Below are 18,638 nucleotides of genomic sequence, written 5' to 3'. Positions count from 1 at the left end.
TTGTTCGGTAACGTAGAATTATATGTGTGTCAAAAATGTGATTATTATTTTTTTTATATAAAATACCTACTTAGCCATCAATATTATCAAAAATGTGGGCAATACAAAGAAAACATGTTACAGTGATGAATACCTACACCGAAACTGAAAAAATTGTTGATATCTACATTGGGAAATATGATTTTCGTACCATTTGGGGTCAAGGGAAAATTAAAACTGCTTACTGAACCAACTTTAACGTTAAATATAATTGTATTATGCTGAACAAGGCATTGATATATATTTCATAACTTACTATTGTTATTTACATAATTTCATAACATTGTAGTTAAACAATTAAAAAAAAGTATTTTTTTCTGTGTTTTTATGCTAAATCTGACTTTCTGATAGACCAATTTTTATTTTTCATACCACTTTGTAAAAAAAATCGAGATTGGCACGAAAACCTGACATTATCGTGGCGTTTAAATAGAGGCATTAATTATGTGTATTAATTTGGAAAAAAATAATCCCTTAATAAATCAATGGAATCAAGACTATCCAAGCTATGTGCTATCCGTCTATCCTAACCTATAAGACCAATTCTTGCATTTTAATTTAAAACAATTTTATCAACAATTCGACAATGTCAGACATCCCTCAAAACAAGACAGCGGTACAAGTTAAAACTAAAATAGTTGTCTAAATACAAATGAAGCGCGATAGCTGCAATTAATAGAGATGCTGATGTTGTTTTAGTTTAAAACTTTATCTGATATAATTTGCATTGTCTACAGTCAACAATAAAATAGAAAATTAATTTGCCAAAGATACAGACAACCACAGATGGAGAGCAAAACTAAATAAATGATTGAATGAAATTGGCTCAATTATTACCTTTCATAGTAATGGGCTTTTTTTGTTCAAGATTCTTATTACATAGTTTTTTTTGCATGTCAATTTTCTGTGAGGTTTAAGCGCTTGGAGTCTTTGTTTTCCCATCGCCTATGCTTTTATGCTCCTGTGTCGATATACATATACCAAGAAAAAAGTACGTGTCCATGTAGAGTTGAATATATAAAAAATAAAAGTTGAATATATAAAAAATAAAAGTCAACGACTTTCCTCTTGTACATTCACCATTTCATGATGGCTCTTCAGGAATATATATATATATATAACACCCTGAGAGCATAAATGATACTCATCATTTGAACAATAATTGGCTTTTAATCATTATATATATATATGTCTACTTAAAAATTCAATGGTGGTAATGGTGTAAAGTAAGTAACTTTTGTAATTGAAGAAAAATACTTATTCATCTGCTTTTGCTTTTTATTGAGAAAAAAACTTTTTGTCAGTGGTGGAGCATCTTTAAATGTAACTTTTTTTTGTTTTACAGAAATAATCATGACGTATACCGAAGAAAATATCTATAATATAAACTTAGAGCTCATAACCAACCACCAAGATACTAGTCTGAGTGAGAATCAAGGGGCTCGTTGCGCTGAAAGATTGGTAGAACAACGTCCGTTTCAAAAAGCATCAGAATTACAGAGACATAATGAATATACACCACGAGAAGCAAGTAAGAAAACTACGATATGGCAATCACAAAACAATTCTGTTACTACTTCGCAAAGTCTGAGTAATAATCAAGGGACTCATTGCACCGAGAGATTGTTAGAACAACGTCCGTTTCAAGAAGCAACAGAATTGCGAAGGCGTAACGCATATACATCAAGAGAAACTTTGACGGAGAAAGTTGAGAATTCATTACAGCAATTACGAAACAGCTATTGCACAAATGGTCAAAAAGTGGACACCCGAAGGATTGCTGAGTGTTCCCATGCACTTATGCCAGACACAAAATGCAATGAAATACGAACTGTGTCTGAAGTCAAACGCAAGATAACGAAAGTGAGAATACCCAGACCGCCGGTATTCCCAAGAAGCTCGCGAAATCATTCACAGGAAAGAATAAGCAGAATTAGTGGAGATATAGTTGAATTGAGGGATGAAATCAGGAAATTATGCGAGAAAGCTCACATTCCATTATTCAACAAGTCTGAGAAGAAGACAAAGCCCCGGAAGTGTAAGGGATTTGAATATGTGGTGACTTTAGCAAATGAAACAGGAGGCGTTTGTTTGGAACAAATGCCAAATGCCAAAGGTCGACACAAGGACAAAAGTCTTGTAAATGACCTTAAGTCATCTTTGAAGAAAGCAAAGCAATGGTCAATCATTCACAAAGGAAACCATGTTAAGGAAATGAAACAACGAAAAAGAGCCAGAGAGAGAAAAATAAAATCAACAGTCATCAAATCCCTCAAAAAGCACTGGAGCAAGACGACAGTAACAGAGAAAAACTTGGATCAAGATGGAAATAAGATGGCTGTCCAGCATTCAAAACTCAGAGACATCATTGGAAAATTGTGCATCCACCCAGAAACATTATCAATACAGGTGTATCCTGTTTCCAGAAGTCTTGACCCATATTTTCAAAGTTTGGAAAATGGCAACACAAGTTCAAATGCATCGAATATGCATATAGAATGGTTAAGGCTTAACTCATTCGGAAATAGTTCGCGGCGTTTAGAGGTCAGTCCGATATTCCTTGCGAGAGCAGGATTTTATCACACTGGACGAGAAGACGAAGTCCAGTGTTACTCCTGTGGATTTACATACCGAAACTGGAACATTGGTGATGACCCTATTGCGATTCACCGACGGATGTCGCCAACGTGTAGTCATGTGACAGGAGAAGGACGCACGGACCTCCCAATACAACGAGGAGAGGTGGAAATACCGAGAAATCAAAGACCGCAAACAGAAGAAAGAGCAGAACCACATGATGCAAGACTGGATACTTATATCATGCAAGAAAATCCTTCGATACCCGAGCAAGAAGTAGTAACTAGCCAGGAGAATACAAGGTTTGGAAGACACAATGGTATCCAAACGACAGGAAATATGTTTGTTCATCAAGTACGAGAACTTCCAGTTGTCAGATCGCCGAATGACGCACAATCTCATACAGATAGACAAATTATCAATCAACATTTACCAAATCATCAACGACCAGGCCCTAATTCAGTTACCAGACCAAACGGTTATCTATCACCGATACAAACACACAACCAAAGCCACCGGGCAGATTCTGCAACAAGTAACACTGAAATTAGATCAAATGATGCCCAACGAATGTTGAAAGGAACATCTATTAGACCGAACCAGCAGCCAACAAATGGTATCGCAAACGGGACAGGCCAACAGGACGCACAGTCTCCGAGAAACGGACAAAGATCAAGCACAGGCGTTAGCACAAATACGATGAAAAGGCTGATTCCACTCGGCGTCAACTTCGACAAACCGAAGTACCCAGCATTTGCAGTGTTACACATAAGGATGAGCTCTTACAAAGGTTGGTCTTGCTCCCAGGCCCCACAGTTAATGGCTGATGCGGGGTTCGTGTACGCCGGGTACGCCGACTACACAAGATGTTTTTTCTGCGGTGGAGGATTACGCAACTGGGAGGATGGTGACGATCCATGGATTGAGCATGCGCGATGGTTCCCAAAATGTGCCTATTTACAACAAAATAAGGGAATTGAGTTCATTCAATTGGTGCACGAAGAATTGAGTAGAGAGGTAAGTCATTTCATTTAATTGGCAGTTTTTTTTTTTATATTTTCAATAAGTATGCATCAGTCTGTTTTTTATTCTTTCTTGATCTATGGAAAACAAAGCTATAATCTTGTGGACCTAATGCTTATTTACAAGACATAAACTTCATTTTCTCTATTGAATATGATCAATTAAACGCACAAAAATATCTTATCTTTACAGCAACAGCAAGGGAATGTCTCTAAAACAGAGCCAGCCAAAGATGAGTCAGTTCACCAGAGACGATGTCAGAAAGCCGAGAGCATAGAAGAATATTCACTGCCGGCATATCAGAGCCTATTGGAGAATGGTTACGATAAAGAAAAGATTGATCTTGCGTTTAGGAGTCTTCGCAACAAAGGTATGCAATAATCGGAAAATCGTATTAAAGTGTTACAATAACAGCGTTTGTAGGAAAAAAAAGATCATAAAACAGACATCCTTGATAATGGATTTGTCTTGCGATTTCCGTCATCGAGATTTATTTTTTATCTCTTAGGTCAACAACTTATAAATGCTGTAACGATAGTGGATGAGATACACCGTCTTGGGGACAACCAAGGTAATGATGACGAAATCACAGTCATGGATGACGAAACGAGTAACGCCGAGGATCAAGAAATGAAAGGTATATATAAAAGTGGTTACATAATTAATTACATCTGCTGATAATTAATTTTTGATTGATTTTTTTAAAAACTTTGATGCATATAATGACACATTTATATATTGTTGTTACAGAACTCCGAGCGCTGGTGGAAGAAAACATGAGACTGAAAAGAGAAAAGCTGTGTCGTATTTGTGAGGAAGAGGATGCTTCTATTGCATTTTTACCCTGTGCTCACCTCGTCTGTTGTCAGGTCTGTTCCCAGGCTGTCCGCAAGTGCCCTGTATGCGGAAAGGTCATACAGGGTACAGTAAAAACATGGCTTGGATGAAAAACAGGTCATTAACGAGAGTGCAGTAACAACGTGTCTGGGGTGAAAATCTGTTCATCAAGAAGAACAGGTACGGGCCATGGATTGGTCATTGGGGAGACAACAGACAAAATGGAATGGCTGCAAAACTATTCATCATGGAGATAATAAAAAATAGCTTGATTGCGAAATCGGAGGGGAGGGAGCAGACAAAACATGCTTGGCTGAAAACAATTCATCGGGGAGGAAGCAGACAGAATGGCTTGATTGCGAAACAATTCACAATTCATCCGTGGGGGGGGGGGGGGGAGACAGACAAAACATGCTTGGCTGAAAAAAACAATTCATCGGGGAGGGAGGAAGTAGACAGAATGGCTTTACTGCAAAACAATTCATCGGGAAGGAAGCAGACAAAACATACTTGGCTGAAAACAATTCATCGGGGAGGAAGCAGACAAAACATACTTGGCTGAAAATAATTCATCGGGAAGGAAGCAGACAGAATAGTTTGACTGCGAAATGATTCAGCGGGGAGGAAGTCGACAAAATATACTTGGCTGAAAAACAATTAATCTAGAAATGGAACCGACAAACATGCTTGGCTGAAAACGCATTCATCGGGGAGGAAGCAGACAAAATGACTTGACTGCAAAACAGTTCATCTAGATGGGTAACAGACAAACATGCTTGACTGAACAACAATTCATCGGGGAGGAAGCAGACAAAATGGTTTGACTGCAAAAATATTCATCGGGGAAGAAACGAACACTGAATAACAGTTCATTGCCATTTTGAATATCGAGTTTGATATGATGGTAACCAATTTATTTGATCTAGTTTGTATTTTTTAGTAATATTTATATAGTATATAGTAATAGCTGTTATGTCACAAGTATGGAGAAGTACAACACAAATCCTACTACTTTCATTAAAAAAACATTACCGAGTAAATGTCACAATCAGTTGAAAATATTTGTAATTTGTTTTGTTAAAGTTATATGTACCGTATTTTTCATACTCCAGAATCAAGATGAGCTTTTAATATGTTATTCATTACCAAAAGTAACCATCGTTTTGAGAATTACACTGCTTTCAATCCATGAAGCCAGATTGTGGTCTACAATTTCATTTCACATTTTTACAGTGTTATTAGTAATTGTAAAGTGCTTTCTGCAGGTATTTTTCCATCTAAACATACCTAACGCATAAAATACAACTCTACAGTACATAATGTATGTGTTGTAGCTAATATTTATAAGGCATCGGAAGTCATTTGAATGACTTTCACGGCTTAATTCATCAAACCTTGTGGTTTTCAATAGATTAATGAAGAAAAAATAACATGACAAAATTTTTGCCCAGTTACGGCACATATAACTTTAATGTTTATTATTTTTTCATTATTTTAACATTGATATTTCTTTCTTTCTGAAGTTTTATTGTTTTTGTTTTGTTATTAATTTGCAATCACATGAATTCAATATTTGTTTTAATTGAAAAATGATGTGAATTCGATACTTTTCTCGCTAATTTGATGTGTTTTTAATTGATTTGAATGTATATGGCACAATTAATATACATGCTTTGCAATATTTGTTTGGTTATCAAATTGGTTGTTATACTTTAATTAGTTGAAGTTGATATTTATTTCTATGTTAAGTTTCATTGTTATATAAGTTGGTATATATTGCCTTTTTGAAAAGCTCTATATTTTGTATATGTTATATAAGTTGGTATATATTGCCTTTTTGAAAAGCTCTATATTTTGTATATGTTATATAAGTTGGTATATATTGCCTTTTTTAAAAGCTCTATATTATGTATATGTTATATAAGTTGGTATATATTGCCTTTTTTAAAAGCTCTATATTTTGTATATATATCTTCACTCTGTCTGCATGCGTGCATATAAAATCTTATTTATGAATGGTGCATGTAATATGATTTAGCTTTTTATATCTAAGTAAAGATAATAATTAATGTTGTAATTATTACTACAAACATATCTTGTAATTTAGGATACAGAATGGATTTTACCATCTAGATATACATACATTGATAAAAAATGGTTTAATTGTGTGTGATCTACTAAACAAACCAACAACGTTTTGTTTTCGTCTTTATGTATATACTCACAAATTGAATACTTTTTATATACCTATATATATATTTATATTTACAGTTAGACAATTTTATAATTTTTACATTAAACAATTTAAATTCACTTACAATTTGTTTTCAATATTGTGTACCAAAGCATACTGTGATAATATAATGATTCATATTTACTGTGATGTTTCATCTAAGTGTTCAAGTAGATGTACTGAAGTTTACATAGCAATAAATCGTGTTTTTGTTGATGAAATAACGTTCATGTGTTTTCCATTGTTTATTTGAAAATATTGCTAGGACTGAACATTATCGTTTCCATTTCTATACAGTCGTACATGTAACACCTTTTTATGATGGGACCCACTCATTTTTGTGCTCATGTACATGTATTACTCCTCAAGTGACATGTTGGATCTAAGGGTACTGATTGTTAGTAACCATAGCAACAAGATTGCCTGTACACAACTTACAATCATAAATTTGTTAAAGCATTATCATTCTCACCCTGGGAAACCACGATGTCTAAACCCCACTACACTTTTTAATAGAGCACAATATTTAGTGTAGACGGATTAGTGAGTAACCGAGATGACTAGTTCCTGGTTGTTCAATAAGCAGATAGCTATATAGGTCAGATCTGTGTGAAAAACGAAGAAAACATTGTTGCGGGTTAACACACTATCTTTACTGGACTAACAGCTTCATCACTTGATTAGTTTTTATTTTTCATTTGCTGAAACACCAGTAATGGAGTTCTTAGGAATCTTATATAATTTTGTTAACCAGTATCACCAGCAATGTTTTAATACAAAAATTGTTGCTAAACTGTGATTTAAAACAACGGCATCCTGCTGGTTTTGGAGCTAACATGACCTCTGACCTTCTTATATTGTTTTGATTTCAAATTCATCAGATAAACATCAATGTCCCACCCCTTTTGGTCCACCGTTAAGTGTTTTCTCCAGTGATAATGCCATTTGAACCTGGTTGAGATACGTTACAATCAATATCAATAGGTATTTCTTCTCCTGCTTGTGAATATTAAGTGCTTAAGAATAAACCGATAGGACAACTGGTTTGCCCATTGTCAGTATAATGTGCTCATGTAGGTAGGGTGTGCTTTTCACTGTCTTTGACAGTATAGCACTATAAATGAGCTAGAATCCCGCGATCAAGACCAAGCATTCCAGCATATCACTGTCACCTCAAAGCAATAAATTGCATACAAGAAGTCAAAATAAAGGAAGAACAACACTTAAATAACAAAACAAACTCGTAACATATGCAAGCATAGTTTATTGAGTTAACGGCCACCATGTCTAGAGGTGGGTAATGCATATATGTATGTTAGGTAATGCTTAACTAGGTAAAGTTTAGACCAAACACCACCAACACAGACAATTAACTCACACAGGGCTAGTGTATCTTCATGTCAACCGACCCTGACTTTAAGCTACCAACATCACAGCATATTCTGTTTCTATGGCAACTTGTGCTGGGAAATAAATATGCCTTTCCAAGGAGATATACCCTATCTCCATGACAATGAACAACATCTCCATGGCAACATTCTTTATGGAAACATAACTGTCACTTAAGTCAACAAATCATGTCTGTATTTCATGACAAAATACCTTGTCAATCTCCCATAAAACACCATATACATGTAGTCTCTCTTTGAGACAGTTGTATTTGCCTTTTTCGGTGCATCTCAAATAGTCTTCACTTGGATTCAGTTGATCTTTCAAAAGTTATATACTGGTGATCACCTTTTGGCAGACAAGATGTTTGACATTGCTGCTTAAACATTTGACATATGTTACCTAAATCAGACTAAGTAAGGTCCCCCTTCTTGTATTTGTTTTCATAAAGGTGAAGTAATCCTTATAAAGTCAAGGGGAAGTAACCCTTATAAAGTTAAGGGGAAGTAACACTTATAAAGTCAAGGGAAAGTAACTCTTATAAAGTCAGTCTTGTATTCCCTTTTTCTTTATTCATTTTATTCAAATTTACAGCGAAGATGTGAGTTTCCATTTCACCAATCTAAAGGAGACACAAGATTGACATTACAAGATGTAGTGACAGAAACTGTCTAGGACATATTAAACTCTATTAACTAGATTATCACAGTGTTCACACAGAACAGTATGGACTACTAACAATATATATTTGGAGATTCTCATTGTATGTATCAATGTCACACAGGTCACAAAGTACATGGGAAGATTCTGTGTGTCTCTAAACAGACTAGATACAACGGCCTCTGTGTTTATACATAAACAAACATTTGCCCCATATTTTTCATGTTCAACTTAGGGACACCAAAAACCTTAAACATTTCTGATTCAGTTAAGTAAAATCAGTAATATCTATGACAATCCCTATCAGACGTGCAGTCTATAAATGAATTTACATTACACATGAAAATGAAACAAAGAAAAATGACCGAGATGACTGTTGGCCTTTGTCACTCCAGGAACAAACTCTAAAGTGTTTATTACCATGCATTTATATAACATTCCTTAACGTCTGACTATACACGAAAATGAAACATCTATGTCATTATTGTGAACGCTAGTTAAACACTATTCTGCATGTATTTCAACATTGAATCAACATATCTTAAAACTATTTTCCTTTTCCGAAATACATGTTAACATGTGTTTCATTCCTCTCGACTTAATACATGTAGAATCTAATATGAAATGATAATTAAAACTAAATATAAATAACACATGAAATTGAAAAAATAAATACCCTATCTATGTTAATGCATATAGTCACTAATTGACTCTTAAATATTATATTAATGAAACTCCTCTTTATGTACAATTGGAAATAAAACAACAATTCAACATGCTTTCTAGTATTACTTAAAATTTCAGAAGGTAATCGCACAAATATTAAACAATGGCTTAACCACAATCCGGCTTTCCACAGCAAACCACGGCAGCCTTGTATACAATTGATCTACTGTGTTTAAATGTTTTTTCCATCATGAAATTATCTTCTGTTTTGTAGTGGATTTGTAAAGAATAAAAGCTCTATAATATCAAATCTATATTTCTTTTTTCAATTAACAAATAATTAATGGTCTATTTGCATACTAAAACAAAATTTATACATTAATATTTATACATACAACAATGTATTTTGTTGTTATATTCCATCAACAAAAAGAATACCAAACCGACAAAAACATCAACAACATCATTATCAGCTGATAATTAACAACAGCAGCAGCCAGTAAACAAACATTTAGACAATCAAAATTTGCATATACATATAGTTCTAAACATCAACAAACAATTTTGCAAAAGCAGTTAAAAGAGGTTTTTTTTCATGGGTTAAATATTTTAGAATTAACTTGTTTGATGTATATTAAAGTTTAGGAGGAAACAAGTGTAGGATTAAAGATAAGGACAAACTTACATGGATCTACAGGATAAAAAGGTATTGAATCAGATCCTATTTAAAGGCCCAATATCCGTATCTTTCTTCGTATTTTCTTGATTTAGAAGGAAATGTTTGAAAAAAAAATCCTGTTGTAAATCATGCATAGACATGTGACTAAATCGGAAGGTCAAGAATGAGCGATAATGATTCGGGTAATATTTATCCTTTAAAAATCAAAATAAATATATAACTATCGCTAGGTGTGAGTCCCACTTATGTCCTAACAAAGTTTATCCCTGACAATGTAACGTCTTTGCCGAGATGAGAACGTCATGTGACTACTGTAACTAAGTAACGTCTGTCCGAACTCTTCCGAAAACGGGTCATGAACTTTCCGACTTTCGTCGGCAATACTCGTAAACTTCTATGGCGACCAGTTTAAAATGAAGGATGTTTTACAGTGTATCGTGTACCAAAGTTATCAAAAAAAACAATTAATGAATATTCTATAATATATTCTTAATTTTAACTACAATCTACAAATACTAACATAATCTTGGTCGTGAATTTTAACTTGAATTATTGTTGATAGTTACGTATAGTGTGGCTTTAAACTGGACCTGATGCAAGTTACACAAAAACCAAAACAAGAGAAAGTGAGTAAAATAAAGTTTCTGTTAGTTTACTCATAAAAAATAATAAAAAGAAAGTGGGTAAAAAATGGCTTTGTCAAGATTACCCAAAAACTAATATTGAAAGAGTTGGTAAAAAACAATAGGTTTTGTTAGTTTGGATATGTTGGTATGATAAATTTGAATATATTAAAAGTTATTATATCACAAAGGCAGTGCATGGCAGGAAAACAAATATATTACACATATAAATATTCTGTACAGATCATCAGTTTTAAGTTGATTTATTAATACAAACTTTAATTATCTGCATCATTCTCCTTCAATTTCGATTCTCAAGTTGATGATTTTTTATATCTGGAATGCCTGAAGACTCTTGTTTTAGTGGGTAAATAGCTTAATACAAGGATATAACCTGTCATCTGTGTTATCTCCCTTTGATGTCAGTAAATTATATGTTATACCTATGGTGGTTAAAACTTCATATATAAGCAAACAGACCAGACTGATGGTAACTTACAGCGATCTAAAATATGTACAGGTTGTTCCGTGATAGATGTGGTATATTACTTGTATATATTCTTTTGAAATAATGTGATATTATTCTCCATACAAACATTTTTCAAACAAACAAAGTGCATCATATGTCATATGGACACACAATGTTAACACTAATCAAGAAGAAATTACAATCCAACACATTCAGAAAACATATAGAAAATAAAATAATGATTAAACTTTCTTTAAGGCATATACATCCTAGCAGAAGAACTATGTTCTTTTAAAGTATATATTATATATATTGCTGTGGCACTGGCAGTGGAAAGTTTGTAGAGTTTTATAAACATTACAGGAAAAGAACATTCATCTATGCATATTAAACAATTCTGGCAGGTAACATTTGATTTCTCAATTAACTATCTGTGTCTGTTAAAGGACATAATCCAAGGATACATCCTTGTTTATTTATCCATTTTTTTTTTTTTTTTTTTTTGTATTTTTATGCAATGAAGTGAAAATAAAGATTTAGAAATCTAAATTTTATTCTAAAATAAATGCTTAAATAAATGCCTATAAAAGAAAAAAACCACTTTAAATAGTATTCTTATGTTAGAAAAAAACATACATGTAATTTTATGAAACTTCACTATGACTGAAAAATGTATGAACTACAACTACAATATTTTTTTAAAAACTTTTCATTGTAATTTAAAATTTTACTGATAGCGGTCAAATTTCATGTAAATGTGATAAAAAAGGAAGACAATAAAATGCTATCAAGATTAATATAAAATCCGAGAGTAAATAATTTGATTTGGTACAACTTCAATCTCTTAAGTCAGCTTCTTAAATACTGTAAAACTCACACAAAAAAAAGAAAAATAAATAACAGGTGTGTGACTACATAAGGATCAACAGTTGTAATATCAATCTCTAAAATGGACAGTATTATACATATTGTAGGTAGTGTCATGTATTACACTCCTCAGAAACCACACAAAGGCATGTCTTGGTTCTTATAGTGAGCTCAGGGTAGGATGTAATACCAAGCACAATTCTATGATTCACTTGGCTTTATCTACCAACGCAGGAACGTGTTTATCTCTTTACATTAATTCTTGCATGTATTCTTATCATTTTTTAATATAAACATTTCAGTCCTTGATATGGCTGTGAAAGTTTTGCATCCTACCCTAAACTCACCCGACTACGACCTGACACAGGCCTACAGTTTAATGTAAGAGTTATTAAAGAGTTGTTTAACTGCGGCCACAGTCAGGACACAGCACACTTCCTTCGTTCATCAAGAAGCCGCGGCCAACCATGGACGCTTCACACTTGCTGCACACGAAACAGTCGCTGTGCCAGTTGCGATCCTCGAAAGAGATGAATTTAGTTCCTCCAAAGCCTATATAAAAATAAAAAAGATAAGTACCTTAGTGTGTCATTACTGTTATACAATGTACTTAAAGCATCAACTAAATTTTTTAGTTATATCCCTTATAATTATACAAGGTATTGTAAATAGGATACTAAATAATTACATATATGTGGGTAGCTCATAGCATTATACCATCCAGCAGATGGCCCTCTGAATGAAGTAATGTATGACAAGCACACAACTATCTATATTTAACAATAAATGAGGTAGAGCAAAGTGAAACTAGATTGTACCATGCCAGCAACACATTTTAAAGCCTTAAATCACATTAGAGCTACAATTTTAGTTCTATATAAAATCCAGCAATCCTGTATTTAGTGTCCTATAAACTACAATAGAGTTATTACCTGTAATGGCTTCGCAGCACCTGCAGCACTTTTTGGCAAAGAGGTCACCATAGCATCCAGCACAAAATGGCTTCTCGTCACGAGAAGTGAACTTCTCCTTGGCCAACTCCTTGTTACAGTTGGTACAGGTAAAGCATTCCTTGTGCCAAGGCTGGTTCTTGTAGGCCACACCCCCTTTGTTGATCACCTACAGCAAGCAACCGTGGGGCATATGCATTGGAGGTAAATCAACCATAAGATATGGGCACTGATTATTTTTCAGGTAGTAATAAAAAATTTACATTTTTTCAGAATTTTGAATCAGGCCAATATTTGTTTATTAGAACGATTTGTAACCATTTATCAGGATTTCTGAATTTAAGTCTCTTGCACTTTTTCACCTTTGAAAATAAGTCCTAGTGATAAGTTTATCCATTCTGGCAACAGACTTGGGCCTACATTTTCATACATTAAGGAATTAAGTTTAAGACTGATTATTGAAAATACCTTTCATACTTCAGTTGAGAAACAAATAGGACATTTGACACCTAAACAGCAACATGTCACTCAGTCTCTTGATCTAGAAGTTTTCACCCGAAGAACTATTTTGTATTTGAATTTACAGAATTATCTGCCCTTGCAGGTAAGAATTGATTGTGACGTCATGTGATTGCGAGCATAACTTAATACTTTTCAGAGAAAACGGTATGAATTTCCTTCACAATTGATTCCTACCACAAGGGAGGTAACTGTGTAATATGAGAAAGACAGAATATAAGATAAGATAAGATAAGATAAGATAAGATAAGTTTATTTCTGATAAGATAAGATAAGTTTATTTCTGGTTCAGGACTTATATGTAAAGTCCTCTATACCAGACTCAGACAAATATGTTTATGCTGACTTACCCCACTGCATTTGCTACACTTCTGTGCAAACTGATCCTCGTAACAGGCAACACACACAACTTCCTGGTCACGTGGGATGAAACTCTTGTTCCTGATTGGCTGCATGCACACCATGCAGCAGAAACACTCCTCATGCCATTGCTTACCGCGGTACTCAAACTTCTTCATGCCTGCAACAGATGATAGAAATCGTCAAAATACACATTTGGCAACAGTGACATTGATGAAGACAATTAATACATGAAATATTGGGTTATTAAGTTGATTATAACATTTACCAGTAGTCGTTGATCAATCAGGGAACTATTTTAATCAGCTGCAATGTATTGTAACCCTATAACCTTGAGCACAATCCTATCTGCTGAGATGAATGAATAAATGATTTCCATGAATCAATTAACTTTCCAGCATGCTCCTTCACATTAGGCACAAAAATGATCTTACCACATTATTTAAGTAGAACATTGTCAAAACTACAGTTGAACCATCACCTCGTCAAAATTATGAGTTATCCACACCAGAATATCATATAAATGTTATACATGCCAAGATATTAGATAAAATATTTTAAGTATTTTGTCCACACCAAGACAGAAAATTTATACCTGCATATATGTTACATGTTATTTGCCAACACTTATATATTATATAATAATGTATGTAATTTTCCAATACCAATTAAGATATGTAAGGTAATGTTATACAGGTACATATTTTGCCCACATCAATATATCATATAAATGGTACATGAGATTTGCCAACACCTTTTAATAAAATATACATGTACATATACAATTATATGTGATTTGCCAACACCAAGATGATAATTTTATATATTAGAAGGATTTGCCAACACTTATAGGTATTATATATAAATATAACATGTGCTTTGTCCACACCACATGATGTTTTATGATCCCCCCCCCCCAAAAAAAAAACCCTTATACACTTGTACATAAAATCATTAGTAACACAGTAGCCAAAATTGTTCTTAATACACAGAGCTCTTTGGTCACTAAAATGACTCTAGAAGAATCACTATTACAATATATTGTATGTTGTTGTGATATATTCATGCAAAGAATGAAAACAAGTACTTTGAGCACCATTATTTTTTAGGTAATATATTTATCTTTCAAAAATGTGACCAATTCTAATAACAACACAGCTTTTATACTAAAACAGGAAGACAACAATAATATCATTTCTTTAAGAAGACTTAAGTTTTAGTACAAAATATTTTCCTAGTACTATTCAAGAATATGTTCATTGTTACAATTTCAAGTATTCCTTGTTTTACATTAAGATCAGATAGTCAGTTACCTTTTTAAACAGGGCAGTAGACATGCAGATTGGGTAAATAATGACCATTACTCCCAAGAACCATAAGTTCCTAATGCATCAGCTCAATTTTAACAAATTAACACATGCTTTTCCATAACCAAAAATGTATATATGATCCACAAGGAACAAGCAGGAACTTTGGTCTAATCATCAATGTAAAATCTTAAAAACTGTCATCGATTGAACAGAATGAAAACAAATCATAGAGTATAAGCTTGAAGTTTGTTTCAAATTTTTGAATTATCTTTCTGCAATATCTTGATATCACCTATCTACCTGTCAAACAAGCTGCATTTGATAACAAAAGACATACATGTGTTTTTGAAAATAATTAGGACATACTTCACTTTCAATACTATGGGGTGTATAAGACAATAATTATATGAGAACAGAATTAAAGAATTCAATATTCATCAACGAGTCTATCTTAAATATATAATGATTTCCACAAGTTCTTATCAATTTGTCTCCTGCTCAAGCAAATAAATGTGGGATGACGATGCCATATACCTTTGCTGGGATATAAAGCACAGTTTCAGCCAAATGCTTCTTGATTTTTTGACATTCTTCATATCTGACTCAAGAACTCTAAATTACATTGGCATTCAGTTTTTGTAACAATAAACATAACTTATACATATATACAGAACTGTCGGGTAACTAACAACCATCAACCAACTTTACCTTGTACATTAACTTGTGAATCAACAGTTTAAACGAATGATGAAATCTATCACTAAGCTATTGCTGCTGCAGGGTTGTTCAAACATTGATGATTGCAACATAGTCAAAAGTTCAACCTAATAAAGTTTCAATGAGGCTGTTTTTCAAAAATCAAATTAAAGTAACAATGATAATAGCGATATGGTCAACAATTCTACTGACTAGTTTTGATAGAGAAAATCTTGTTATCTGATGGTTGGAGGCTGGAGCATGGATTTTTTTGTGGTGGCAGCAACAGAAAGAGAAGTTGTTCCACAAGTCGGCTATAAATAACTTTGGACAGTTTTGGAGAAGGAAGTCGGCTGTGTTCCTTACTCAGTATAGCAGAGACTTCACGTCCATGGTAACAAGGAAATCCAGGTTTGAAAATGGAAATGTTTATAATGTGGAAAAGATTGGGGACAGGAGTTGGAAAACATTGGGGACTTGATAGTCTTACAGAAGTTCAGGTAATATGGTGGTATGGGTTGGACAGGTTTCAGCAATGTGTACCGGTCAGAATGGGAATTTGAATCCACCAGTTTGATGTCAAGTAAGGCTTAAACCATGACTGAAATACACACCAAATGGGATTGAAGAAATGTGAAGGATGTCAAGGAACACAATTAAAAGATCCATTTAAGGCACATCTTAGTATCGAGTATGACTGGAAGGAATCAAGAATATGAGGCCTGGAGAGCAATGTATTCTGATAATGTAAGGGGAGACAACCAGTACTTACCAGCTACTTCTGGATGACCGAATACTACAAAAGTGTAACACCCCGTCATCACATGGAAATATTAAATTGCTGTATGACAAGGTCATACAATCAAGGTCAGTATCACTAATTTGTTTGACATTTTATTTTTCGTAGAAAACTAACCACTGTCTTTTTCAATTTATCAAACACTACTAAACTGGGTTCTATCTACCTCGAATTTAGGAGAAATCAAAATTGATTAATTTTTGGTACACCGTATTTGCACCATTTCCCATTCAATTATCTCTTCCCTTTCTGATATATATTATTTCAAGGGTCTTAATTGTGATAATATCGGAGACTATATATTGCATTGTTGAATGAGATATAGTTTGACAGGTGAGGAATAGAATCTCCAACTTTGTAGATGGATCTGTCTGTTGGGGTGATCATTCAATGCAACTCATGCTCCTAAACATTGAACAGTAACAAATATGATGTTAAATCAGACAACACAGAAATTACGGAGAAGCCAACGAAGCATGTACACTCTCTTACTGGGCCAAAGATAAAAATACCTCTAAAACTTCTGAAATTTCCATGCCTAGTACAATCATTTAAACTTTCCTTATAACAGGGCACAAAATCATGCAATCATGTGCTCCAGATGTCAAGTGTAATGCTGTGAATTTAACTAAAATAAATTCACTGTATATATATTTTTTTATCTTTCGGTTAAATAATTAAAAGATGCCCATGTTTGACAGAATGTTTGAGCAAATTAACAAATCATGAAAACTTCAGTGACATTTGTTTGATAATTACCAGGTACAGTCATGTTTTGGGGAAACTTTAAACTTTATTTAATCACAGTTACACATGATCAGAAAGATTGATCTTTTTTGGCAAAAAAATGTACATCAGTCAACAACAAAATGTGGGTGATGACTAAACCTGCCTTTAACGCAACAGTTTTGTTTACAATCTCTGAAATTGTCCATCTCTTAACAACTGAGTTGCTAATCTACAGTGCTTGCAAATAAAGGTCCTTCCTTTTCTTTTTTCTATCCCATCCATCATGTGTGTTGAAATACAAAAGGGGAACTATATGTATAAAGAGGCTTCTTCAGGTTACTACATTCTGAGAAAGAGTAACTTAAGGACCACTTTTCATCTGTTGTTTTCCAATTTGATTTGATGCTAGTTGTAGCAAACTTCTTTTGATATTTTTCATTTGTTTGTTGTATGTGGATTTGTATTTTTCCATTTGCTTTCTGTTTGTTGGTTTTTTGTTTTAAAGGGATTATGGTAGTTGTGTTTTTTTTTACTAGATCAAATGCTATTTTGTTTGCCTATCTCTGCTTAGCATATTCTTTCACTTGCATGATATTTTATAATATGAACATTTATAATAGTATAATTGACAAATTTTTCTGAAGAGCATAAAATCCATCAGATGTTGTAACAGAATTTCACTTCTGTTTGGGTAATCAAATACAATCAAATTAATTGATAACCAATTCTGACAACATTTTCCCTTCCAACTCATTGGAGTTGACATAATCAAATGTAACCAAAAATGACTGCCATCACAAATCAGTCTGGCTTGTTAAGAATACAGATAAACTTAGAGAGATGTTAAGGTAAACAGTCCAGCGAGCTGACCCATTGGATTATGATGGGTATTAGCCTAGTGATTTTGTCCAACATTTTGTCTTGATATTTTTGGTACTGCACAGTCAACATTCCATGTTGCACTTAATTCAACTTTGTTTGCCACTTTTTATTGGTTTACATTTGTTGAACCTGTTGTTACATGGGTCATTTCTTTTTTCTCCTATTTCTCCCATTTCATGACCCCCATTTCTTCTTTATCTCATTATGTGACCATTTTCTCTAAATTCTTGAATCATAAGACTGTTCCCATCTACTACATGTACAATATTTTATCCCATAACCCAAATCTCTTGTTTCTTCAGATAACCCCATTTCTAAATCATTTCCTCCT

General features: G+C 33.6%; 2 protein-coding genes across 5 annotated transcripts in view; one reads left to right on the top strand and one right to left on the bottom strand.

Moving 5' to 3' along the window:
• Positions 1-1,042: 1,042 nt before the first annotated feature.
• LOC138326866 (E3 ubiquitin-protein ligase XIAP-like) lies at positions 1,043-9,230 on the top strand. Its single transcript, XM_069272857.1, has 4 exons — positions 1,043-3,633; positions 3,832-4,009; positions 4,148-4,276; positions 4,390-9,230. The coding sequence occupies exons 1-4, from the start codon at positions 1,393-1,395 to the stop codon at positions 4,584-4,586; spliced, it is 2,745 nt and encodes a 914-aa protein (XP_069128958.1). The 5' UTR covers positions 1,043-1,392; the 3' UTR covers positions 4,587-9,230.
• Positions 9,231-10,727: 1,497 nt separating this feature from the next.
• Positions 10,728-18,638, bottom strand: part of LOC138326799 (four and a half LIM domains protein 2-like) — an 89,382-nt gene continuing 81,471 nt past the window's right edge. For 3 of the 4 annotated variants that reach the window (XM_069272802.1, XM_069272816.1, XM_069272821.1), the window contains 3 exons: positions 13,882-14,051; positions 12,995-13,181; positions 10,728-12,614 (listed from right to left, as the gene is read on the bottom strand). In XM_069272802.1, the coding sequence (XP_069128903.1) occupies positions 12,466-12,614; positions 12,995-13,181; positions 13,882-14,051 (506 nt within the window). In that variant the 3' untranslated portion in view covers positions 10,728-12,465. Of the gene's footprint in view, positions 12,615-12,994; positions 13,182-13,881; positions 14,052-16,669; positions 16,694-18,638 lie in introns of all 4 variants that reach the window. The other variant, XM_069272807.1, reaches the window with a different exon arrangement.

This window comes from Argopecten irradians, chromosome 1 (assembly GCF_041381155.1).
Source record: "Argopecten irradians isolate NY chromosome 1, Ai_NY, whole genome shotgun sequence".
Lineage (NCBI taxonomy): Eukaryota > Metazoa > Mollusca > Bivalvia > Pectinida > Pectinidae > Argopecten > Argopecten irradians.
Note: the sequence above shows the minus strand (reverse complement) of the source record. Positions and strands in the feature narration are given on the sequence as shown.

Excerpts from the sequence above, each read along its gene's own strand:
- LOC138326866 (XM_069272857.1), top strand. The coding sequence starts at position 1,393 with ATGACGTATACCGAAGAAAATATCTATAATATAAACTTAGAGCTCATA. Across the intron at positions 3,634-3,831 it reads ACGAAGAATTGAGTAGAGAG|CAACAGCAAGGGAATGTCTC; the intron begins GTAAGTCATTTC and ends TTATCTTTACAG. Across the intron at positions 4,277-4,389 it reads CGAGGATCAAGAAATGAAAG|AACTCCGAGCGCTGGTGGAA; the intron begins GTATATATAAAA and ends TTGTTGTTACAG.